General features: G+C 38.0%; 1 protein-coding gene across 3 annotated transcripts; it reads left to right on the plus strand.

Annotated features, from left to right (window-relative positions):
* The first annotated feature begins 4500 nt into the window (after nt 1-4500).
* LOC137017052 (stonustoxin subunit alpha-like) lies at nt 4501-27409 on the plus strand. Of its 3 annotated transcripts, none has more exons than XM_067380969.1 (7): nt 4504-4550; nt 5099-5161; nt 6829-6945; nt 20745-20825; nt 20970-22418; nt 26339-26431; nt 26532-27409. In XM_067380969.1, exons 3-6 carry the CDS (start codon nt 6852-6854, stop codon nt 26380-26382), a joined length of 1668 nt encoding a protein of 555 aa, XP_067237070.1. In that variant the 5' UTR covers nt 4504-4550; nt 5099-5161; nt 6829-6851; the 3' UTR covers nt 26383-26431; nt 26532-27409. The 3 variants fall into 3 exon arrangements, with proteins under 3 accessions (XP_067237072.1, XP_067237070.1, XP_067237071.1); XM_067380970.1 differs by having other exon boundaries at nt 4515-4550; nt 5120-5161; XM_067380971.1 differs by lacking the exon at nt 5099-5161 and having other exon boundaries at nt 4501-4550.
* Nucleotides 27410-27598: the final 189 nt, after the last annotated feature.

Here is a 27598-nt window from a genome sequence, read left to right on the forward strand (position 1 = left end):
AAAAAAAGAAAAAAAAAACATAAAAAACTTCCTTGAAATCATCAAATTGGATATCTTTCACAAAGTAATATCACAACAGGTACTTTCACATCAGATATTTTCAACATCAGATTGTGTCCTTGTATGGATTGGTGGATGATCAGGATTGACATCCTTCTTCTCTGATAACTAAAAATGAAAATTCAATAGTTATGAATCCATTTGCATCCATTAAATGTTATTAGTCCATTAAAAGTAGGTTATAACACTTAATCAAAGTTTAAAAGTCAAACCAACAGTCTGTACAGTCTCAATTTTTCAAAGTGCCCCAAATATGAAGCAGCTATTACTAATATAATTCATAATCAATTTTAATCCATGTGTGTAATATTATATTAACTAAAATAATCCATCAATTACACCTTAACTACATATATAATTAGACAATTGCATCTACAGTATTAAGATAATGTGCCTTGAAATACCTTAAAATGCCATAAAATAGTTTAATATGATAATATTCAGTTTTCATACAGCAAGTAAATACGATTTGCAAAATTTAGATGTTGTAAATTCAGCATAATATGAACATATTTAACAGGCAGTGCCTTGGTCACCTATATAAAGTAATGTCCTTTACCTATAAAGATCATCCTTAATTTTCATATTTAATATAGCTTTTTATAAAATAATAATATTAAAATCGTATCTTTTCTGTGTTGTACTGAAGGACATGTGCTTTTCTTACAAAGGTTACTAGAGGAGTATATATTACAGAGAGATTTACTCATCTTATCTCGTAGATAGAGGATGTTCAATGGGTCCTCTTGGTGACATCACACACTGTCATGTAATATGCTTTTGTGATATGAATGTTTATTTGTTTTGTTTTTTTTTTTATCTTTGTTATACTGAATGAAATTCATGAAGCACAAAAGCTGGGACAAATATTATTCAAGTTTTAAAATATATTTTAGATGCAGTATTGATCTATATATTGCTGCAAACACCAGCACAATTATACCATGGGTGTTCATTTATATTTTTAGAATGGCTTTCGGACAACACATTTAGATGTTTCGTCTTTGACCCATATATATATGGGGCGTTTTCTCAGAGGAGGCAAGAGAGGCAGTGCCTCCTCTAAAAATTTGGATGAAAAAAATAATTCATATTACAAAAATAAAACAATGCAAATATAACAAAATGTGACATTAAAAAATGTAAAAGAGCTTATAGAGAATCAACAGAGCCTCTAAAGTGTGCCGTGGGTTTTGTTGGGGGTAATTGAGAATTAATGGGGGAAGGTCACACAAGAGGGGGCAATGCCTCCTACACTGGGTTATGATTGGATGTGATCGGTTATGGTTGTGCAATAAATCCCGCCTCTTGTTTACGTTCAGCACGTCAGTCTGAATGAACAAAGTGATGGCATCAATTGGAAGACTAAATTAAAAAGTAAACAGATCACCCTCTTAGATATCACCGCTTTTCATGTCAAAATCAAACTTGAAATGGCCTGAAAACATGATGACTGCGAGGGTTTTAGTGATATCAGCTTTGTGAAATTAAAGGTACATCTTCATGTCTGTGACACTATCTGCATTCCCCCCCATAGGCAGGATACGGTTGATTTTGATCAACTGTCCAAAATCAGTTTCGCGACGTACCTTTGTGCGTAAACGCTGCAAAAATAAATTTAAATAAAATTATAAAATTTACAATATTATAGTCATATTACCCACCTCTTGCACACCCATGTCGGCCTAGTCTTGTTTTGGGTGTACAATCTGCATTTGAATGTTTGAAAGGGTTTTAAATCTAGTTAATCAAGGAAAATAACTAGTAATTTTACCATGCCAAAGTCAACTTTAGTCATGTAATTTCCCAACAGCAAAATTGTGGCCAGTGTAAATGCTGAGTGGCTAGTAACTTTGGAAAAACCACTAGCCACAGTGGCTGGTGAGCAAAAAAAGTTAATGTCAAGCCCTGCGCACAGCCGAACGTCCGACGGTGCATTCCAAATGGGATATATCGCCCTCCAAATGGTAAAAACGATATTGTACTTCAACAAAAATACTTTACATTTCCCTTTATCAGTCCATTCAAATGTTTCAAATACATAGACATTGATTGTCTCGTTAAGATCACGCTGAAGTGCATTCCCAATATTTTTTTTTTTTTTTTTTTTACCCCTACACAGCAAAATCCCCAGAGTTAAATCAACTCTGCTCAGAGAACATATGGTCCCTCTCTGAATAGAGTTTAAATAACACTGAAGCAGAGTTAAAGGGTTAGTTCACCCAAAAATGAAAATTCTGTCAGTAATTACTCACCCTCATGTTGATACAACCATGTAAGTAGCTCCATGACGCATGCGCGAGAACTAAACTGACGGCGGTCTTCTTCTACTACTACTTGTTACTGGCTGCTCACTCCTTAGGAGTATTACCGCCACCTAGTGTTCAAGATGAAGTGCTGGCATAGCCGCGCTAAACTTTGTTTACAAGCAGGTGAACGCACGCGCTGTATGTAAGCTATTGAATTCGACATTGATCGTGCTTTTGGTCTCGCTCTAAGTAATTGTTTACAATGGTTAGAAAGTGTGCATTTCCTGGATGTCCGAATCGTGAAAAACTAACGAGTAAACGTAAAGGTGCCTTAACATTGCCACAAAATGAACGGCTTACCTTTCACCGTTTCCCATCAAATGATCGTGAACGACTGAATCTATGTTCAACGGGATGTTAATTTACCAATTAATTTCATCAAGCACATGAAGTTGTGCAGTGAACATTTCTCTCCAGACGACTTCAAATCAGTTCAACAAAAAAGATTACTGAAATCAACAGCTGTGCCCAACTTGTTTATACAGACCAACAAGGTAAGTGGAAGCAGTATGTGGTAATTGTTAAAGTCATGATACACTCATTTAGTTTTGTCTTTATTTGTATATGGCTATATATTAAATAAAAAAACATAATACATGATACAGTGAATTTTACAATGTCTGTGTATTCAGGTTCGAATAAGTAAGGTTGGTTAAAAAAATTCAAGTCTTCATCTACGTCAAAATCTGCCGACATATTTACAAATAATGTTTTTTACATACAGCGCGCGCGTTCACCTGCTTGTAAACAAAGTTTAGCGCTTCCGGCTATGCCAGCACTTCATCTTGAACACTAGGTGGCGGTAATACTCCTAAGGAGTGAGCAGCCAGTAACAAGTAGTAGTAGAAGAAGACCGCCGTCAGTTTAGTTCTCGCGCATGCGTCATGGAGCTCTCGTGAACTAACGTCAGAGGCCTACAAGAGAGAAAATGAATAGTTGAATAAAGTCGTTCTTTTGTTTGTTTTTTTCGCACGAAAAGTATTATCGTCGCTTGAGAAACGTACGGTTCAGCCACTGTAGTGGCATGGACTATTGAAACATTTTCTTCACTGACTTTCTGGACGGACAAGTTTGGGCCCCCTTAAAGCCAATGGAGGAGTATTCCACCGCTCATCTTTAATCACAAAAATATTAATTTGTGATCCGAAGATGAAAGAAAGACTTACATGGTTGTATCAACATGAGGCTGAGTAATTACTGACAGAATTTTAATTTTTGGGTGAACTAACCCTTTAAAGTTAATGAGATAACATGCTGTTTGTGGAGTTGTTTAATCAGATCTTGAGAGATTGTGTGTTGTAGTTCTTGTGTTTCTCTTCAATGATTCTGCTTGTTAACAGCAGGTGTTCATCAATAATGCACAATCGTAACTTAATCACTTAATTATCTCATTAACTTTCACTCTGCTTCAGTGTTACTTTAACACTATATAGAAAGGGACCATATCTAATCTGAGCAGAATTGATTTAACTCTGTTGATTTTGCTGTGTACGCCCTTCATCCCTTCGAAGCGCTCACTCCGGCGGGAAAACCCTTTGAAGGGATTGGGCATAGTGATGAGCTCTTGCAAATGGAACGCAGGGCGACTTAAAAAAAGAATCGGTTTGCAGAAATGAATCAGACTTTGCATCACTACAAGGGAGTAACATGATACAAATGCTCAGAAGTGCAGAATATTTCAAATGAAATACTTAGAAAAGAAGTTGCAAAAATGATTTTTAATAGTACATCATACATATACATTAATAGTCAGTTTATTTTTTTACCAATGCAGATATTTCTGGAGCCTATCACACATGGTCAATGTTTGTATATGATCAATATAACATTCAATTATAAGTTATATTGAATGACAATTTTATTATTGTTGCTTTCTTGTTGCTACAAAGAAGTCCAAATGTGTGGAGTCTCATACCACAATCTTTTATTTTGTTTTATTTCACAAAAGGTCTTAACCAAATATGAATGACAGTAAGCTCACAATGCTGTGGTGTGCCAGTGGGGGCGCTGATCTAAAATCTCATCTCGGGGGCCAGCAGACTCTGGGTCCATGAGGGTAAAGGGCAGTTTTTTCTCAGTATAAATATTACTACAGAAATCCAGTGAGCTTCAGACTTCAGCTGAAGACATTAGCAGAAGATTTCAGCTCTGAACTTTCCAAAGAACACACAGAGACTCCAGGTAATTCAACATTTAAAATATATTTGAACTGGTAATTTTAGTGTGAATGTGCTGTGAAGATACAGGATAAAAAAGGTTTTTTTTTTGTATATATATATATATATATATATATATATATATAACTGATCCATGTCTACAATGAACAAGAGATAAACATTTTCTTGTGTCCTTTATTTTGTTCATCAGTCAATTTGAAATTATTTGTCAAATTGTAAAAATAAATTTAAGAAACTGTCACTTTAAACAAAACAACACTGATAGTTGAACGCCTAAATGTGACAAATAAATCTCACGTGACATCCAATCACACATCAGAGATTTGATGTGTGTATATATATATATATATATATATATATATATATATATATATATATATATATATATATATATAATATATATGTCACTGTTTACATGTAAAAAAAAAATTCTATATTAATTCTATTGATGAAAATGAATTAATCATAAAGCAATCAAGAATACAAACATATGGATCAGATTTACAACACCTTTATGACCTTCTTCTTTCAACATTTTGGTTCAACTGGAAGGTCAGAAATCTCTCCTCTCAGGTTCAATAAAATACCTTAATTTGGGTTTGCAACAACTTGAGGGTGAGTAAAAGAATTTTTATTTTTTGGGTGAACTATCCCTTTAACATGAATGGTCCTGTCAATTATTCAAGATTCACAATGCAGATTCTGCAAACCCAGACACTTCCATGAGCAGATTCACAGGAAAGAAGAAGCTTGCTTTGAATGTCACATAATTCCTATAATGATAAAAACAGAAGTGTACATACTACTGACTATAAAACTTACCAGAACAAAATGTGATTTTAAACAGTCCAATTGTATCATATATACACAAATACCCCCATTTATCCTAAAATAGACTATCAGTAAAAACAAAGTGGACAACTCAGGAAAAGCCTTTACCACTCTGTTATAAAGTTCCTCCCACTGAAAGTAAATTGATCGATATCAAGAACATACTGTACAGTACTGGTCAAAGGTTTGGAAACATTACTGTTTTTAATGTTTGCTCCTCAAACCTGCATTTATTTAATAAAAAAAACAAAACAAAAAAACAAAAAAAAATATATATATATAAAAGTTAAATTGTGAAATATTATTGCAATTTATAATAATGGTTTCTGTTTTAATATATTTTAAAATGTTGTTTCTTATGATCAAAGCTGAATTTTCAGCATCATTACTCCAGTCTTCAAGGTCACATGATCCTTCAGAAATCATTTTGATATGATGATTTATTATCAATGTTGGAAACAGGTGTGCTGCCTAATATTTTTTTTTATAACCTGTGATACTTTTTTTCAGGATTTTTTGTTGAATAAAAAGTTAAAAAGAATAGCATTTATTTAAAATAGAAATATTTTCTAACACTATAAGTCTTTACTGTCACTTTTTATCAATTGTTAAATAAAAGTACTAATTTCTTTAAAAGAAAGAAAAAAAATTACTGACCTCAAATGTTTGAACAGTAGTGTATATTGTTGCAAAAGATTTCTATTTTAAATAAAAGCTGCTTTATTTTTACTTTTTAAATTAAGTTGAATTTAAAATGTATCATTTTACATGGGCTTTAGTCAATACATCAAAATAAGTGTGCTTCTAAAAAACACCACAAACATAATTTAAAATGCACATTTAAGGTAAACCTAATTTGATATTACAAAATGTTATCGTGTGTGAAGAAACACTCATGAAAGTGTACTCTATTTAATTGGCCTTTAATTTAGATAATATTAGATTATCTTCAAGTGTACTTTTTAAAGACTGTACTTTTAAGATTTGAGGTATAGTGAAAGTGCACATTTAATATAATTAATCACACTTCTTTTTAAAAGGGTTTTAATGGTTAAACATCATGAATTATCTTCATCCAATGAGGCCAATAGCAATTAAAGTAATGGCAAAAAAGGGAAACAGGAAGATTTTCAAATCTTGCATTCAGACCCCCTTCACTTTTTTCAATTTTGTTATGTTGCAGCCTGGAACTACAATTGTTTAAAAATTATTTTATCATTATTATTATTATTATTATTATTTGTCATTAATCTACACTCAGTAGCCCATAATGACACAGTGAAAACAGAATTTGTCTCATATATATGTAGTGTTAACATGATATCAGTATTTCGTTTTTTAAATATCACAGTTATGATCAATATCTGTATATTGTGCCACCATATTTTCAATACAAAGACAGTTTATTCAGGACACTGAGGCATCTTCTCTTGTGACTTCCGTTCAAACAGGTCTTCTCGCTGGCTTTTCTAAGATGGTGGCACTTACAATGTACCTGAAGCAGCCAAACTTCATTTACTTGTGTGCATATATATGGCTGGCAACCCTAACTGTGGTGAAGACTCAAGGTAAGGTGTGAATGGTGTTACAAAATGTGAATGTGTAGAGATCAGAAATATCACAGGACAGATTAAATGTCCTTAGAAGGAAATAAACTACTCAAGTATGTTCCCATTCATTTATTCTATTGGAAAATATGTTTAACAAAGAGCCATAAACAAAACCAGCAGTAGTGGACAAGCTACAAAAATCCAATATTTGAGTAAAAGTGCAGATAGGCTAATGAAACATTACTCCAGTAAAAGTATTTTTTATTTCACTCAAGTAAAATAACAAAAGTACTTCATTTTTAATTTACTTAAGAATTCAAATTAAAAGTTACTGAGTGGTGAATGTTTATTTTGTAATTTTATACATTTATTATTATTTATTAATTTTATATGCTTAGGTTATTGATAGTGAACTTCATGTGCACAAACAAGTGGGGGGAAAACAAAAAGCTGAATATCAAAGTATTTAAAAATGAGGGGAAAATGTGTATTGACAATCAAAATAAAAATCACAGGGTTAGATGAATAACATTTTAAGAAGACTGCTATGCAAACTAGTTTTGTTTTAAAACGGTTCGGCAGAGGGGGAATAATTTGCATTTTTTTAAAATGTCCCTTTTTTACCTAAAACTTTGTACGAATTAGCTCAAAAAGAGAATTATGACTAATTAATCATAACTCGTTATAGATAATTATAAATATTTGGATCAGATAATTGACTGACGAAACTCAGAATCACCTCACAAGAATGTGCACAAAAGTTTTAAAGGGGATCTATTATGCCCCATTTTACAAGATGTAAAATAAGTCTCTAATGTCCCCAGAGTGTGTATCTGAAGTTTTAGCTCAAAATATACCACAGATCATTTTTTATATCATGTTAAAATTGCCACTTTTAGTGGTTGAGCAAAAACGAGCCGTTTTAGCTTGGGCTCTTAAATGCAAATGAGCTGCTGCAATTGGCCTAAGAGGGTGGAGCTTCAAGAGCTTGTTCTCCCCTGTCAGGATTCAGTCAGGACACGCTATAATGTCAGAAGCTGCGAATATATGCTGCATTGAGATAGAACAGGTATAGTTTAGTTTAATTACGGTTATAACTTATATTGCCTTCTTATTTTTATCCACTATATCAAACGAGACGCTGCGTAGTCGCTATGGGAACACCTCTGCGTGATGTCGTCATGAAGCATGTATGCAATCTGTCCAGTCAGGAAATGGAACGTCCTAGGCGGGTGGTGTCACTGACCAGGAACCATAAAGCCGGCCCAAACACACTCACATTCAGCTTCTGAAAAATTTGAAGCAAGTCACTTACGGGCATGCAGGGAGTATGGCATGGCAACGCAGCGTTTCGGTGCCTATTCAGGGAACTAAGATTACATACATAACCGAGACGTTCCCTTTCAAGGGAACTCGCGCTGCGTAGTCACTATGGGAACGACAATACCAACTTCCGCCATATGAGCAAGTGACCGTACGTGTGAAGCCAGTGCACACACATTACAGCCTGCGCCCCTGGAGTGGAGCCGAGGTCTAGTTCATAAAACCTCATAAATGTACAGTAGGTAGACAACCAAAATGGGTATTACCGCCGCGCTTCCCACCGCGGCAGGACCCTTGCATTAACTGAAATTTCAGTCGCGTGTAAAAATCATTTGCGAACTACCGCCAGGTGGCGCAAAGGGACGGATTGGAAAGTGACTGTAATAATAAAATGTCGGTTTGTAAACGGAGATGAAAGCACGAAGTAAAACAACAATAACTTTGTAATATAACATTTTAACATCCTTAAAAACCATTAGAAAATTTAAAGTGAGAGTTAATTTCAAAACGTGGGATAGTCTTAGGCTACAGTCTATGCATCAAAAACTAAAAGAAAGACCTTTACACAAAGTCTTACTGCATGCTATTGTCATTAAACAGTCATTAGGCATATATATATATATATATGAGCACACACACACGGATTAAAAATGTATGCTAATATTTTCATTCTGGTTTAATCTCAGCAAAAAAAAAAAAAAATCCTTCAAGTTCCATATGCCGAGCGAAATGAGAACGGTCCAGCATTTAAATCCGTGTAGCCTATAATTCGTTCACTCATTTTTCTATATAAAAACAAAAAACAAAAAAAACAAAAAGTTTTTTTTTATTATTATTTTCCTTTTTATATCCAAAATGAAAACGACTTGTTTTCTGATTTTCGATTTTGTGCTCAAATTAAAAATGGAAAAAACGGATAACAAGCCCTGAAATTACATTTTGGTTTTCTCATTGGATGCAAGTGGCTACATGAATTATTGCACTTATTGAAAAGTAAGTCACATTATCTATTCATGTAATTAAATAAAATGCATTAATTAATAAAGATATTTCGTTAGGGCTATATATTTATATTGTCCCTTAAATCTGTACTAAAATTTCGTATATCGCAAGACCATATGGAAGCCCGTTTCCGCCACTAAATAAAAAATAAAAAGAGTAGGCCTAATTGTGACTTTTATCTCAGAATTCTGACTTGTTTTCTCACAATTGCGAATTATAAAGTCACAATTCTGAGATATAAACTCGCAATTGCATAATATAGAATCAATTCTTTGAGATTTTTTTTTCTCAATCAGAATTGACTCTACAGGTCCTTCTCAAAAAATTAGCATATTGTGATAAAGTTCATTATTTTCCATAATGTAATGATAAAATTTAAACTTTCATATATTTTAGATTCATTGCACACCAACTGAAATATTTCAGGTCTTTTATTGTTTTAATACTGATGATTTTGGCATACAGTTCATGAAAACCCAAAATTCCTATCTCAAAAAATTAGCATATTTCATCCGACCAATAAAAGAAAAGTGTTTTTAATACAAAAAAAGTCAACCTTCAAATAATTATGTTCAGTTATGCACTCAATACTTGGTCGGGAATCCTTTTGCAGAAATGACTGCTTCAATGCGGCGTGGCATGGAGGCAATCAGCCTGTGGCACTGCTGAGATGTTATGGAGGCCCAGGATGCTTCGATAGCGGCCTTAAGCTCATCCAGAGTGTTGGGTCTTGCGTCTCTCAACTTTCTCTTCACAATATCCCACAGATTCTCTATGGGGTTCAGGTCAGGAGAGTTGGCAGGCCAATTGAGCACAGTAATACCATGGTCAGTAAACCATTTACCAGTGGTTTTGGCACTGTGAGCAGGTGCCAGGTCGTGCTGAAAAATTAAATCTTCATCTCCATAAAGCTTTTCAGCAGATGGAAGCATGAAGTGCTCCAAAATCTCCTGATAGCTAGCTGCATTGACCCTGCCCTTGATAAAACACAGTGGACCAACACCAGCAGCTGACATGGCACCCCAGACCATCACTGACTGTGAGTACTTGACACTGGACTTCAGGCATTTTGGCATTTCCTTCTCCCCAGTCTTCCTCCAGACTCCGTCACCTTGATTTCCGAATGACATGCAAAATTTGCTTTCATCCGAAAAAAGTACTTTGGACCACTGAGCAACAGTCCAGTGCTGTTCAAAAGTGGCTTGACCTGGGGAATGCGGCACCTGTAGCCCATTTCCTGCACACGCCTGTGCACGGTGGCTCTGGATGTTTCTACTCCAGACTCAGTCCACTGCTTCCGCAGGTCCCCCAAGGTCTGGAATCGGTCCTTCTCCACAATCTTCCTCAGGGTCCGGTCACCTCTTCTCGTTGTTTTTGGTTTTCTCATTGGATGCAAGTGGCTACATGAAATATTGCACTTATTGAAAAGTAAGTCACATTATCTTGATTAATTCATGTAATTAAATAAAATGCATTAATTAATAAAGATATTTCGTTAGGGCTATATATTTATATTGTCCCTTAAATCTGTACTAAAATTTCATATATCGCAAGACCATATGGAAGCCCGTTTCCGCCACTAAATAAAAACTAAAAAGAGTAGGCCTAATTGCGACTTTTTTTATCTCAGAATTCTGACTTGTTTTCTCACAATTGCGAGTTATAAAGTCACAATTCTGAGATATAAACTCACAATTGCATAATATAGAATCAATTCTTTGAGATTTTTTTTTCTCAATCAAAATTGACTCTACAGGTCCTTCTCAAAAAATTAGCATATTGTGATAAAAGTTCATTATTTTCCATAATGTAATGATAAAAATTAAACTTTCATATATTTTAGATTCACTGCACACCAACTGAAATATTTCAGGTCTTTTATTGTTTTAATACTGATGATTTTGGCATACAGCTCATGAAAACCCAAATCTCAAAAAATTAGCATATCATGAAAAGGTTCTCTAAGCTAGAGGTTCTCGAGCTATTAACCTAATCATCTGAATCAACTAATTAACTCTAAACACCTGCAAAAGATTCCTGAGGCTTTTAAAAACTCCCAGCCTGGTTCATTACTCAAAACCGCAATCATGGGTAAGACTGCCGACCAGAAGGCCATCATTGACACCCTCAAGCGAGAGGGTAAGACACAGAAAGAAATTTCTGAACGAATAGGCTGTTCCCAGAGTGCTGTATCAAGGCACCTCAGTGGGAAGTCTGTGGGAAGGTAAAAGTGTGGCAAAAAACGCTGCACAACGAGAAAAGGTGACCGGACCCTGAGGAAGATTGTGGAGAAGGACCGATTCCAGACCTTGGGGGACCTGCGGAAGCAGTGGACTGAGTCTGGAGTAGAAACATCCAGAGCCACCGTGCACAGGCATGTGCAGGAAATGGGCTACAGGTGCCGCATTCCCCAGGTCAAGCCACTTTTGAACAGCACTGGACTGTTGCTCAGTGGTCCAAAGTACTTTTTTCGGATGAAAGCAAATTTTGCATGTCATTCGGAAATCAAGGTGCCGGAGTCTGGAGGAAGACTGGGGAGAAGGAAATGCCGAAATGCCTGAAGTCCAGTGAGATGTTGTCAGGCTGTCAGTAAAACTCCAACAGCCGTTAGGCTATAGCCTACTGTGCTCGAGGCGCGAACTCAAGTATTGCTCGCGCGAATGCACCGGCGTGCGCTGCATAGATACGTTATTAGCATAACTAAAGCGCAAAAGAAACAACGAGCAATGACCGTCGTTATTCTGTTGTAAATAAGTAATGAAATTACCAAACATGCGATTAAAGCTGCCTCAAAACTGCCTGTATGTAGGCTATTTGTTGACATTGTTTTAAAGCTATTCACTTTGTTGGCCTTAAAACATCTTAAAATGCACATTTGTACACCAATTTTCCTGGGGAAGCATGCCCCCGAACCCCTCTACCTAATCGTATACACACCAGTAAAAAACATTGGGGGGAGACCCACCACATTTTTTTTTTTTTTTTTTTTTGCTTCCAACGCCCATGATGTAGGCTAATAAAAATAATAATAATAATAACTTTTACATTAACACTGTATATGGCCAATATTTTGAGCAACTTTATATATTCTATATGATGATTTAGTTTCCTTAGCTTTTACATTGTATTTAGCCTATTTTACTGTATATGTATATGCACATTTATATGTATTAAATATTTTTTAACAGCTGCAGCGAGGTGGAAATCTCGGCATGTTTTGCCACTTTCAAAAAGCTCTCTCACTATAGCTGCGCAATATTCCAGTTCGGCCATGTCACTCGCTTTGACGCTTTCCATGCGAGCGTTCTTTTAATGATTTTAAAAAGGAAAAAGAAACACTGCAAATCCCCATAACACAAACAAAGAAAGAAACTTACTGCAAATACTCATAACAGAGTGTAACAATTGTGTATTTCGTCAGCTTATTTTTGCTAATAATATGCAAAAGAAAAAAATCATCTCATCATATGATCAGATCAGGATGGCAAAAAGGTCTGTCGCGCATAGCTTAGGCTAATATTTTGAGTCTCCCGCCCTCTGGATTAATGGCTTTGGTGACAAACATTTTAAACAAAGCGCCCTTCCCCCTATCTCAAACTTGTTAAGTGTTGCAGAGCGATTGAGTGTTGCGATTGTCTGTGAAAACTGCCCGTGTGCTCCATCGAATGGAGATGTTTCTTTCTTTTACATACAATTATTCGCCGAGTTTAAGTTAACTTTTGAGACGTTTTATTAAAATTCTCGCAGAGAGACAGCTGAAAGTGCACCCTGTTTATTTATTTATTTTATTTTACAAAAGTACAAGGTTTTGTTATTGTGAGCGTACACAAATAAAAGTAGACCATTCGTAGTCTTGCACTAATCTGTAGGCTATCGCCAAAAATGACTGAATGCCTGTTTTAAGTTATTTCAGCTGTCATGAGGAAAAAATCCATCAGAAAGCGCTGGCGCGTTCGTCGGCCAGAGGGATAAAAATATAGCCAATTTAGTTTCATATTTATATTTAAATACTGGGCTATAGCCTAATATTATTTTTTTTAAATTTCACCTATGTTGATTATGAAAAGTGAAAAGCATGACGGATGCACAATGTCGGGAGACATGCAGCGGGTCAGACATGAGTTTAACCACTTCATTAAGTTTTCTTTTATAGTAAGTCTTTCATTGAAGTGAATTTCGTTTTGTAGAAATTGTATCTTAATTTCAATCAATGTTTCATCAACCAATTGCCTATATTTAATAATGAAAACCAAAAACGTCGGGTGTGGAATGGATTGTAGTGCGAAATGAACCCATGTTTCCGCGGCCTTTGAATAAGGCTGAAGCAATAGACGTCTTTCTGTTTTTATTACATTTATTTATTACTTTATTACATGTCTTTATTACTTTATTATTTGATAAGATGTTTTTGGTCTAAGAATATATTTTAGCTGTTCTAAATTCTAAGTTAGACACAAATTTGCGTAGGCTATATAAGTAGCCTACAAATATTTGCGTAAATATTAATGTACAAATAATTACAAAATGCTATTGATTGCGAATAGCAGTTTCACATTTTGCATATGCATTAAAGTTTTTTACATGCAATTATACAAAATAAAGCCAAACAACATTTGTAATGAAGATAAAATATGTAGACAAAAAAGAATAAAGGCTTCACGTATCATGCAGCATCATGCACGGAGCGCACTTTGATATTTTAAAGAATAGAATACACTCCTGCATTTTAATGCGGCTGTAGGAGTTGCAGTTTTTTTATGACGTTTATCCGTCCATTCTTTTTAGTTTCAATGATTTAGCTAAATCGTGCAGGTGTAATTTATTTCATTTCTTATTTCAGTTAGGCCTTAATAATGGGAGCGAAATTATTCAGTAACTCACGTTTTACTAAAATAAAGGATATAATTCATTAAACATGAATTCTTAATCAGTGTCCAAACAAATATATTTTATATAGTGTCCAAACAGATAAAAAACTTAAACTGCTGCTGTAATGCTCTAGCCTAACGTTCACTTGAACAGTTCTCCGTGGCGATTAAACCCGGACGCTGTCTACAACAGTAGTTATCTATCAAAAGGACAGGTAACGAATAACAAAGTATGTGTGTGTCAAAAATGCATGCTGTTTTATTAAAGGAGTTTAAAATATAAATAAAAAATTTAGTTTTGATAAATATAGGCCTAATATGTGAGAGAATTGACATTTTGCATAAAGATAAATGTGCTTTGATGCATTTATTGGATAACATGTGGTTAAAGCGCCACTCAGCGGTCAAAAGCTGCAAATGCACTTTGCTAACATGGCGGCGGCGGCACGTGCGGCGGTAAAAGCAACGTTTTGGATGGCCACCTACTGTATGTGGCGATGACCAGCCATCTGCATCACAAATATCAGTTAGGGAGACCCCTGAAATAAACGCCTTAGAGGCAGCCATACTCCTCGTAGAGTGAGCCCTAACAGCCAAAGGTGAAGGCTGTCCAATCGACTCATAAGCAAGTGAGATAGCCTCAACTACCCACTTGCTCATTCTCTACTTGGATGCTGGGAGCCCTTTCCTTGGTGCTCCAAAACACACAAATAACTGATCAGATTTCCTCCACAGGGCAGCTCTGTGGACGTAAGCATTCAGTGCACGAACTGGGCACAGCAGATTTAGCTTTTCCTGGTCCGGTGACTGAAAGGGAGGTGGACAGAAAGCCTGCAGTACAATAGGTCTCACAGGATTGGTGAGGACCTTAGGGATATACCCTATCCTGGGATGTAAAAATGCTTTCACATCCCCAGGCGCAAACTCTAGACATGACAGAGAGACTGATAGGGCTTGAATGTCTCCAATTCTCTTGAGAGATGAAACAGTAAGCAGAAACACTGTTTTAAGTGTTAAATACTTCTCTGGCACCTCTTCGATGGGCTCGAAGGGTGCCATAGACATGCCTTGTAAAACAGTGGCCAAATCCTGAGCCTCAAAGTGCCACGAAGGAAACAAGTTATGTGTGGGTGTCTCGCCAGAGATACTCCACTGAAAGGAGCGTGGTAAGCAGCTAAGGCTGCCACGTACACCTTTAGTGTGGAGGGGGATAACCCTGAAGAAAATCACAAGAGGATCTGATTCACCAACTTGTAAAGTGGGCGTGATCTCAAACCCCCTTGATGATTTATATACGAGATCACTGCTGTGTTGTCTGATCTGACCAACACATGCTGATCTCTGAGGTCTGGAAGGAAGTATTTCAAGGCTAGAAATACCGCCATCATCTCCAGGCAATTTATGTGTTACGAAAGATGATGTTCCTGCCATAGACCTTAAGTCGAGCGACCACTCATGATCGCCCCCCAGCCCGTGAGAGATGCATCCGTCTTTAGAGTGACTCGATGACTGATAGCCCCCAGCACAGGTCCCTGGGACAGAAATCTGAGCCAGAATCAACCCATCGTCAATGTACAATCCCGACTCCAAAAAAATTGGGTCACTGTACAGATTGTGAATAAAAAAGGAATGCAATAATTTACAAAATCTCATAAACTTATGTTATCTATATTCTATTGTGAACAAAATATATCAAATGTTAAAAGTTAGATATTTTGAAATGTCATGCCAAATATTGGCTCATTTAGGATTTCATGAGAGCTACACATTCCAAAAAAGTTGGGACATGTTGCAATAAGAGGCCGGAAAAGTTAAATGTACATATAAGGAACAGCTGGAGGACCAATTTGCAACTTATTAGGTCAACTGGCAAAATGATTGGGTATAAAAAGATCCTCTCAGAGTGGCAGTGTCTCTCAGAAGTGAATATGGGCAGAGGATCACCAATTCCCCCAATGTTGCGGCGAAAAATAGTGGAGCAATATCAGAAAGGAGTTTCTCAGAGAAAATTTGCAAAGAGTTTGAAGTTATCATCATCTACAGTGCATAATATCATCCAAAGATTCAGAGAATCTAGAACAATCTCTGTGCGTAAGGGTCAAGGCTGGAAAACCATACTGGATGCCCGTGATCTTCGGGCCCTTAGACGGCACTGCATCACATACAGGAATGCTACTGTAATGGAAATCACAACATGGGCTCAGGAATACTTACAGAAAACATTGTCGGTGAACACAATCCACCGTGTCATTCACCGTTGCCGGCTAAAACTCTATAGGTCAAAAACAAGCCATATCTAAAGATGATCCAGAAGCGCAGGCGTTTTCTCTGGACCAAGGCTCATTTAAAATGGACTGTGGCAAAGTGGAAAACTGTTCTCTGGTCAGACGAATCAAAATTTGAAGTTCTTTTTGGAAAACTGGGACGCCATGTCATCCGGACTAAAGAGGACAAGGACAACCCAAGTTGTTATCAGCGCTCAGTTCAGAAGCCTGCATCTTTGATTGTATGGTATATCCAAGTTCTAGAACAACACATGCTCCCATCCAGACGTCGTCTCTTCCAGGGAAGACCTTGCATTGAAATGGCCAGCCTGCAGTCCAGATCTTTCACTCATAGAAAACATTTGGCGCATCATAAAGAGGAAGATGCGACAAAGAAGACCTAAGACAGTTGAGCAACTAGAAGCCTGTATTAGACAAGAATGGGACAATATTCCTATTCCTAAACTTGAGCAACTTGTCTCCTCAGTCCCCAGACGTTTGCAGACTGTTATAAAAAGAAGAGGGGATGCCACACAGTGGTAAACATGGCCTTGTCCCAACTTTTTTGAGATGCCATGAAATTTAAAATCAACTTATTTTTCCCTTAAAATTATACATTTTCTCAGTTTAAACATTTGATATGTCATCTATGTTGTATTCTGAATAAAATATTGAAATTTGAAACTTCTACATCATTGCATTCTGTTTTTATTTACAATTTGTACAGTGTCCCAACTTTTTGGGAATTGGGTTTCTAGTTGAGTATGCGGATGCCCTGCATACGCAAGGGTGCCAAAGTCGCATCTATACACTTCGTGAAGGTTTGGGGTGACAACGCTAGGCAGAAGGGAAGAACCCTGTATTGGTAAGCTTCGCCCCCGAAAGCAAACCTCAGGAACTACCTGTGTTGCGGAAGGATTGATACATGAAAGTATGCGTCCTTTAGATCTATCATGACAAACCAGTCCTCGGATCTGATTTGTGACACAATGTGTTTTACTGTCAGCATTTTGAACTTCAGCTTTGCTAGTGACTTGTTCAGCTGATGCAGATCTAAAATCGGATGCAACCCTCTGTCTTTCTTTGGCACAATGAAATAGCGCCTGTAAAATCCTGAGTCCCTGCTCCTCCTTTCGCAAGAGAGTCTCTACTTCTTGTGCCATCACCAGAGCCTGCTCTCAATTCCCCATTGAATTGAGGTGGGCGTGTTCAAAATTGAATCGCATACCCTCTTTCTATTGTGTGCAGGACCCATTGAGATACTTTTGACAGATTTTTCCAAAAATCTACAAAAAATCTACTAAGGGAACCAGCCTCTCGAGACTGGCCTCTGGTGGAATATGGGTAGTCAGTACAGTGCCCTGAAGCAGAACCCCGGGAGGGAACAACTGAGCTGACTGCAGAGGAAGCATGCCACCCTTGGGTGACACGCGAGGAACTACTGCGCCCCGTTGTGATAGCAGGGTTAGCAGAGCACCTCCTTGAGGGCACCGAAGACTCACGGGCACCGATGGAAGAGGTGAATGCCGTTTGTCTCCGGAGGGGACCATACAAAGCCCTTTTAGCTGCAATGACAGCCCTCAGGTCTGTCTTGCCCCTAGAGGGCTTCGGCTAAGAGCATCCCAACTCCCCAACTCCTCGGAGGGGGAGCACGAGTAGCGACGGTCTGCTTCTGCTGTTGTCTGTGCTGATGCGAGGAGCTCGTACTCGGATTCGGCTGCCCCCGCTCAGCAGCTGAAGGGACTTGGGCATGGTGAGGAAGAAACTGCTGCATAGCAGCAGCTTGCTTCCTCGCCTCCTGAAACCTCTCGGTGACCACGTTGACAGCGTCACCGAAAAGGCCAGAAGGATTCAGTGGGGCATCCAAAAGGAAGGACTTATCTTTGTCCTTAATGTCGGACAGATTTAGCCACAGATGGCGCTCCGTGGCCACTAGGGCTGCCATAGACCGGCTGATGGATTTGGCTGTCTCCTTAGTGGCACGGAGAGCTAAATTTGCCGAATGCCGGAGCTCTTGGATGAACTCTGCCCCCACTTCATCACTATTGCCCAAGTTTCTCAGCAGGTCAGCTTGATACGCTTGGAGGATAGCCATGGTATGCAAGCATGCCGCAGCCTGACCTGCTGCCGAGTACGCTTTGCCCACTGACGCTGAGGTAGTCTTCAGCGGTTTAGCGGGCAATGTCGGGGCTTTCAGAGATGATGCCGCCTGTGGAGAGAGATGGCTCGCAAGCGTCTCTTCCGCTCTTGGCATCGCCCCATACCTGTGTTTTCTCATCCCCATCACCTTACTATAGGTGGAAGTTTGAGGGGTGAAAACACAGGATGATACCGGTCTCTTCCATGATCTCGACACCTCAGTGTGGAGATCGGGAAAAAACGGTAGCACCCAACGTGGAGGCTGAGCAGACCTTGATGGTAAAAATCGCTCATCAAGCTTACTGCGGGTCTGCTGCTCTTGCTTCTCGGTTGGCCAATCAATGTTCAGCTTGGCGACAGCACGAGTAAGCACCTCCTTGAGCTCCTCGCTCGTGGGAGAGGGAAGTGGCGAATCTTCAGTCTCTCCTGTTGCCACACTAACAACATATAATTCCTCAGAACTAGACGCCATTATTGTGACAGTGTCAACCGGAGTGGAAGAAACCACAACGCGTGCTTCGTGCCTCCAAATTGACACAACGGATGCAACAGGTGAGGGCTCAGATAAGGCTGGGCCCGACTCTAACCCAGCTGCTACATCCATCTGCGAGCCCCAAGACATAAGACGCTGCCAGCCTCAGCAGAAGCGGGGCTCGAGCCCTGAGGCGGGCGAACCAAGCCACCCTCCTCGAAGAGGGCTCGGTGGGAGCGCAGCGTCCTCAGCGGAAACTCCTCACAATACACGCAGGCAGCCCCCTCGAGAGCTGCCTGGGCATGCTGCACTCCCAAACAAACAACACAAAGGTCGTGTGTGTCCCCACCCATAATGAAACACGGGCAGGGATGAACACACTTCCTAAACTGCTGCTGCTTTTCACTCGCCATTATCACACAATGAATGATAATAGACAGACAACACTAAATAAGATGGACAAGATCACAAGTAGCACTTGCTGAAGACACAGAAGCTGAATGTGCGTGTGTTTGGGCCGGCTTTATGGTTCCTGGTCAGTGACGTCACCCGCCTATGACATACCGTCTCCTGATTGGACAGATTGCATACGTGCTTCATGACATCATGCAAAGGCGTTCCCATAGCGACTACGCAGCACGAGTTCCATTGAAAGGGAACACAGAAACACTCGTTACAACTAACAGTAAACAAATATATAAAGACCTTATGCTTTTTCGGGTGGTGCTTAATAAACTGGTACATTTTATATGTATAAATAAACTCAGATGAACTGTAATGAAGTGCTCTCACCTTCATTACTTCATTACATTTGCATGAGGGGAGTAAGGTGGAAGTTTGTGTCCATTTATACTCTGATAAATATAACAAACATGCAATGCATTCTATGATACGGTGATGTCCACCAAAGTGTGAGTCGTTAAACCACAAGTATTTTAATATGAGACATCACCTAGATGACTACATTATCCAGTAGTTCTATTATCAGGCATGCATAACACTATACAATACACAGAGGAACAATATGCAAACAGTAATAATACACAAAATGTACTGAGGAAATGCATGTTCATTCATTTACGCAGATTTGCAATGAATTAGGATTCCATTTCTATGCTGTTTCTTGTATTGAGAACATTCAATGTCCAAGTGTCCAGTGGGGAAGCCAGACATCACAGAGTCTGCATGGGTCAGGGGTTGTGAAGATTAACTTGTTTGTTTGATCGATCCAGTCATTACAGCTTACACCCTTAAGACAGTGATGTGTTGGGTCAGACTTCTGAATTCAGTTATACCACCACTGAAAACATGATTAAATTACACAATAGCAAACTTGCACAGATCAAATCTTTTTTGATTGGATTAGTGTTGTCAAAAGAACCAACTTCGGTCGCTATTGAAATTTTAAAAATGTGTCGATACCAGCATTTCCTTCTATAATTTGGAGCGCTGTTCAACAGATTCTTAAACACCTCTGATTGGCCATTATGTTCATGTGCTCTGACAAGTATTAGTCTGACAATCTCACACTCAACTTTAGTGTTGTGTGACCAAACACCACTACAATAATTAGTGCCTTGTGTGAAGTCTTTTGTTACTATACTTCATTTTCATCAGCCTGGCGGCGTAGCATGAAAAGTGCTGGCTTAGGTTTCACATTTTGTAGTGCAATGAGCTTCCAGCTATATTTTTAATGATGGATTTCTACAGCTAACCAACTCTTTTTCTTTATTATAACCATGGCATCAGGGCCAATGGAAGTAGCAGCCCTAGGAAGACCTCTGTCTCTTGGTATGCTTTATGACCGCCGCAAAGATTCCTTCATTCCAGGTGGTGTATCTACCTAAATCACCAAATGTTTAATCACCAATTACCTGTCCTTGAGTAACAAAACTATAATGCCTGCACATTTACAACAGTACATCACTTCCTCATACATACAGTAACTATTAAAGCTATTTTTTTTCATTTCAGGTGTTACTCTGTGGAATAAGAAATCACTGAGCAAAAATTTGGGCATTGATCCAAAACCCCTAACAGATTTGAAGTTCAGTAGCTCTGACTCTCTTTCTAGTAAGTCCAACCTCCTGGATGTAAGTGCTTCTCTGAAGGCCAGTTTCATGGGGGGGCTTGTGGACGTGGGAGGATCTGCCAAGTATCTGCGTGACACCAAATCCTCCAACCAACAGTCCAGAGTTACAATGTTTTACAGTGAAACCACAAGATTTGAACAGCTCACTATGTCCCAGCTGGGCCTGATCACCTACCCTCAGGTGTTTGACCAGAAAACTGCAACTCATGTGGTCACGGCAGTGCTGTATGGAGCTCAGGCTGCCATGGTGTTTGATCGGACATTTTCAGATAAGGAAAACAAGCAGGAGATTGAGGGAAAACTGAATGTCATGGTCAATAGCATTCCTTCATTTTCCATTGAGGGAGAAGGATCTGTAAATATGACAGAAGATGAAAAGAAAATGGCTGAGGAGATCTCCTGCACATTTCATGGAGACTTCTTAATTGAGCAGAACCCCACCACATACATGGAGGCCCTAGAGACATACAAGACGCTCCCCACTCTGCTGAAGAACAATTCAAATAATGTGGTTCCAATAAAAGTCTGGCTTTATCCTCTACATCTATTGAACAGTAAGGCAGCTCAGCTGCAGAGAGAGATTACCACAAGTCTGATTTCTGACACTGAACATATAGTCGAAGAGCTGGGAGAGGCAGAGAGGACGTGCAATGACCTGATCAGAAACACACTGACCAATGCTTTCAGTGATATCAAAGAGAGGCTGCAATTATTTCAGGACTCATTTAGCACATACAGGACAATGCTCCTGGGATCAGTCGGCAGGGTTTTGCCTGCTATTCGAGGAGGAGAGGAGCAGGAGAAGTCTCTGGAAGACATCCTAATTATGCACAGGAGCTCCCCATTCAGTGCTGACAAGCTTAACAAGTGGTTAAATGAGGCAAAGACTGAACTTGACATCTTGAGTTCTTACACCAGTAGGCTACAGGGGATCAATATTATAGACTCAGTTAATCTCAATACCATCTTATTTGATCCTGATGTTGATAAAGTGATCTGCTTTACCTTCACATCACTGAAGTATGAAGACCCATATCTTTCAATCCTGAAGCAGTTTGTGAAATCTGACACGTCTAAACGCCATGACACTGGGATTTCTGTCAACTCTTTCACAAAGTGGTTCGAGGCATTTAATATCGTAAAGTTGATGAGAGAGAACCTTTCTAAATTCAGGAGGTTTGCAGAGGCCAATAAAAATGAAAAGAGAATGCGCTTATTTATTTCTGCCACCTCCAATCCCTCCATTGCTGGCTCCTCCATCTATCTGTATGAAAATGGGAAACTGATAGATACACAGTTTCAGCCTACGTTCAATCAGCCCCCACCAAAATGTAAGTGTCATTTACACACCTTTATAAATTAACAGATATGATTTTCAAATTGTCCCATTCACATAGCAGCTTATATAGTATTCAAGCTACCAGAATCCAAATATGAAAGTATGACTAGAAAAAATATCACTGCTATATTATCAATGATGCGTCAATGTTTTCAGAAAAAAAGATACATCTAAAAAGAATAGGTGCATAAGGTGAAGCTGAGTGATGAACACCAGTAAACTGAAATCTATTTGTAACACAGTGTGTATATACGGGAAAAAGGAGGCGGGAACCGGCGAACATCCAGCATAACTTTAATATAAAATAAACAAAGAACAAAATGAAAGTAATGCCGGCAGACCCTCGCGGACGTCTGCCGGCCACAAAAACATAATAAAACATAAAATAATATCCAGGCCTGGACCTCTCTCGTCCTTCACTGGCGTCACTCCTCCTTTTATGCTTCCGGAGCTCCTCCGTGAGAGACTCAAGGCCGGTGCACCTCCCAGGTGGAGCTCATTAACTCTCGCGCCACCGGCCTCACGCCGTTCCCTCACGGCTCTGGCCCGCCCTGGTCGCCACACCATTCTATATGACACATGAAGGGAAAACAAAATCCAAACCCACATAGCACTGTGTGAAAAAGTGCTTGCCCCCAACTGTTAAAACATATCTTAACTGTGGTCTATCACATCTGAGTTTAGTTTCTCTAGCCACACCCAGGCCTGATTACTGCCACACCTGTTCGCAATCAAGAAATCACTTAAATAGGATCTGTCTGACAAAGTGAAGTAGACCAAAATATCCTCACAAGCTACACATCATGTTGAGATCCAAAGTAATTGAGATCTATCAGTCTGGAAAAGGTTATAAAGCCATTTCTACAGTGAAAACATGGTACAGTGGTGAACCTTCCCAGGAGTGGCCAGCCGACCAAAATTACCCCAAGAGCACAGCAACGACTCATCCAAGAGGTCACAAAAGACCCCACAACAACATCCAAAGAACTGCAGGCCTCACTTGCCTCAGTTAAGGTCAGTGTTCATGACTCCACTTTTTGCTGAGCAAAAATAACATAAAGGCTTGTCTCAGTTTTGCCAGAAAATATCTTGATGATCCCCAAGAGTTTTGGGAAAATACTCTGTGGACTGACAAGACAAAAGTTGAACTTTTTGAAGGGTGTGTGTTTCCCATTACGTCTGGCATAAAAGTAACGCAGCATTTTAGAAAAAGAACATCATACCGACAGTCAAATATGGTGGTCTGGGGCTGTTTTGCTGCTTCAGGACCTGGAAGACTTGCTGTGATAAATGGAACCATGAATTCTGCTGTCAACCAAAAAATCCTGAAGGACAATGTCCGGCCATCTGTTCGTGACCTCAAGCTGAAGCAAACTTGAGTTCTGCAGCAGGACAATGATCCAAAACACACCAGCAAGTCCACCTCTGAATGGCTGAAGAAAAACAAAATGAAGACTTTGGAGTGGCCTAGTCAAAGTCCTGACCTCAATCCTATTGAGATGCTGTGGCATGACCTTAAAAAGGTGGTTCATTCTCGAAAAAAACTGTGGCTGAATTACAATAATTCTTCAAAGATGAGTGGACCAAAATTACTCCACAGCGCTGTAACAGACTCATGGCAAGTTATCGCAAACGCTTGATTGCAGTTGTTGTTGCTGCTAAGGGTGGCCCAACCAGTTATTAGGTTTAGGGGGCAGGCACTTTTTCACACAGGGACATGTGGGTTTGGATTTTGTTTTCCCCTTCATAATAAAAACCATCATTTAAAAACTGCATCTAAACCTTCACCTAAAAACTTGTGTTATTTTTTATTCATATTTAAATTTTTTGATGATCTGAAACATTAGGGTGTAACAAACATGCAAAGAAATAAAAAAATCATGAAGGGGGCAAGCACTATTTCATACTGCTGTATACTATCTTACTTACTTACTTACTTACTTACAACAATCTGAATAAAAGGATGCAAATGCAAGCAAACTTGGACTTTGGCCAGAAAGCGTTACACCAATTGTTGTGTCTTGTGTGCTTTTCCCATAACAACATGCTGAAACACGGCCAACTAAAGCACAAACAATTCACAGCATTCTGTTGTTCTCTCAGTCATTATGTTATGTATAGGGCAAATTGGCGCTGCACATCTTGCACTTAGCTGTATTTACATCTACTTTATCAAGCAATTCCAGTGGAGTTTATCAATTTTGTGGAGTTGTTTAATCCTCCTCTGCTGAGATCTTGAGTGATTTAATGTCTTTTTTATCTTCAGTTGATTTAATCTAAGGCTGTGGCTGAAAGTCAGTTGTAGTTCTTGTGTTTTGCCTTTTTTCGTTCTTGTTGTTCCTCTGTCCTTCAGTGCTGCAGACAAAACTGACTGGGCCCCAGTTAGAAAGCCCTGGTCAAACCCATCTGGGCCTCACATGTCTGTGGAAATTAAGAGCAGACTTTTAATAGTTCAAACAGTGTTCTCATAGTGAGGAATTAAATCAGTGACAAAAAGGGAAACCCGAATAGGGCATTGTGTGATTTAACCCTCAGGTGCTCCTCATTTGGGAGTCACCCCAAATCCTTAAAATTATTTTTTTTTATCTCCCTCAGCAAAATCAATGTAATTTATTTTTGTTCAATGATATTTTTACCTTTTTATTTTTGTATTTTGAGAGAATTTCATGATACTAATTAATATTTATGCAATAATTATGATCAATTTTTATGATCAAAATTTAAAATAATAAAAAAAAAAATCTAATATTTTTTTCACTATTTTTCAATTAATGCAGTATGTCAGGTTAAAATGGAGTGTAGGCCTTTCTTTTTTTTTTTTTTTTTTTTTTTTTTTGAAATTTTAAGCCATCTGATGAGAGTATAAAAAAGAAAAATATGTAATACCATGGTGTAACCACTACATATTTGTACAGCTCAATATGGAGTATATATCTAGTTGTTTTTAGACATGTATAACTAATTTTTTTAGGTTGAGAATATGAATATATATTTAAACATTCTCAAAGATTATTCATTATCAAGTTTTAGATATATTTTTGCAAGAAATATTGTAGTGTTATTTTTTGATTTATGATTACAGTGAAACTTTAATATTGTGTTAGAAAGGGAACGCAAGGAAGCATTTTGTTACCCATTTTTTGATTTAGAATTCATAAAAAAAAAGCCACTTGCAAAAAAAATAAAAAATGCTCAGAATGATGTGAAGGAACAAGCCTGTACTTCCAAGTGCACAGTTCATAAGTGTTTGTGTAAGTTTATAATGTGTAAGTGTGTGTGTGTGTGTGTGCTCGTTTATATCACACTCTTGATGTATTAGAGTGTCATCCCTTTACTGTTGTGTACTCTTTTCAGAATTGTGGCTGATTTGTAGATTGTACACAGCAAAATTCTCTGAACTCTTGTGTTTTTGTCGATTTCACATTCATTTCCTATGGTCAGTCATTTTTGACCGAACACCACAAGTGTTTTTACGACCACTTAGACTTTTCGTATCATGCCCTTAATTTTTTTTTTCTGTGTTTGCATACCAATTGACATAAAAATCACCAAGTTTCAGCCCATTGTGATGAAGCTACAATTTAAAAAAAAAAAAAATAAAAACTAAGATTTTAAAATTATTTTCTATAATATATTCTATGGAGAGGGGTGTAAGTGTGTAATTTAGACACACACATATTCTTGATGTTTTAGAGTGTTACCCCTTTACTGCTGTGTACTTTTTTTTCTTCCAGAATTGTGGCTGATTTGTAGATTATACATAAAAAATTCATTGAATTTTTGTGTTTCCCATTAATTTCCTATGGTAACACTAGTGTTACTATTTTTTTACGACAACTTAGCATGCTCGAATCATGTGTGTTCACACACCAAATGCCATTAAAGTCACAATTATCTTAATTCTTTCCACAGTTCAACCTGTGATTGTACACTGGACAGATGATGATTACCCCTAAATCCGCTTTATACACCAGCATTTACGAAATCACAATAACTTACAATGAGGTGCGTGAAGATTTTCATTTTATTTGATCATCTTTTCCTGTATTTAATCACATTGTTATCATTTAGTTATTATATTCACATAAAAATGTTTGTTTTACAGATCGAATCATCAGTGATATCACTGAGCACAATAGAAGTGATTTTCCAGGATCAACAGAAGATTAAAGTTGGTGAGCTAGCAGGAAATAAAAAAAGAGTTTTTTCATTTGGCATGGTCATTAATATTTTAAGTGCAAAACTGTGGCCAAATAAGGATCATACCAGAGTTGGGGGGGTGGAATTTATGGTTGAAATATATAATGGTGAAAGAATAACAATGTCTATCAAATGTTCTGAACTGGGTGAGCCTGTGATTGTTAATGTTGGATCAGGAAAATGTTACCGCATTAAAGGGAGAGGTGTAGCTTTCATTCATGCTCTGCGTTTCTAATGCAGTTAGCCTCCAGCTTTATAAGTATGTAAGACTTCTCTCTATTTCTTACTAAATGTTTGTATCTGCAGATTTGTGAATAGTTTTAAGAGAAAACTCTTAGCTAAGAACTTTTACTGCTATTTAGAAGAATTCTTAGTGGCAAGATAAAATGTTTTGTGAATCCGGCCCGTTCTTTATAATTCATAACATCTGAACAGCAATCATATACTCTAAACATGTGTGTTTTTTTTTGTGTGTTTTTTTTTATGTATGCTAAAGTCAAACAGTAATAATTTATGTTTTCTCGTATCAACTGTTATAACATTAATGATTCCCAGCTAAATGGAACCATAAACAAGTAACTCCATTAACAAAAGTTAAGCACATCAAATCTGAGTTAATGAATCAATAGTGATTGTATATGTTGGTTTTCAGGGAGAAAAAATGTACTGTATAGCATCTTATTCTGGTTCATTTGTCCATCTTTATATTTCTTTTATTCCATTCTGTACCTTGTGGAAGTACAAAAACTCTTGATGTTCAGTGACAATAAAGAGCTTAACTTGAGGGGGCTTTATGCAAGCTGTTGCTCACAAATGTTCACTCTTTAGTTATATAACAGTGTGTATTAATGGTGTGTCTGCCAGAAGAGCCAAAGAAAATTAGCAGACCCAGAAATCGTATAATCAAAATGAATTATGAAGCAATGTCTCCTCTAGTCCACTTGTTTATTCTGTGACACAGACAAGTTCAAT

This window comes from Chanodichthys erythropterus, chromosome 3 (genome assembly GCF_024489055.1).
Source record: "Chanodichthys erythropterus isolate Z2021 chromosome 3, ASM2448905v1, whole genome shotgun sequence".
NCBI classification, from domain to species: Eukaryota; Metazoa; Chordata; class Actinopteri; order Cypriniformes; family Xenocyprididae; genus Chanodichthys; species Chanodichthys erythropterus.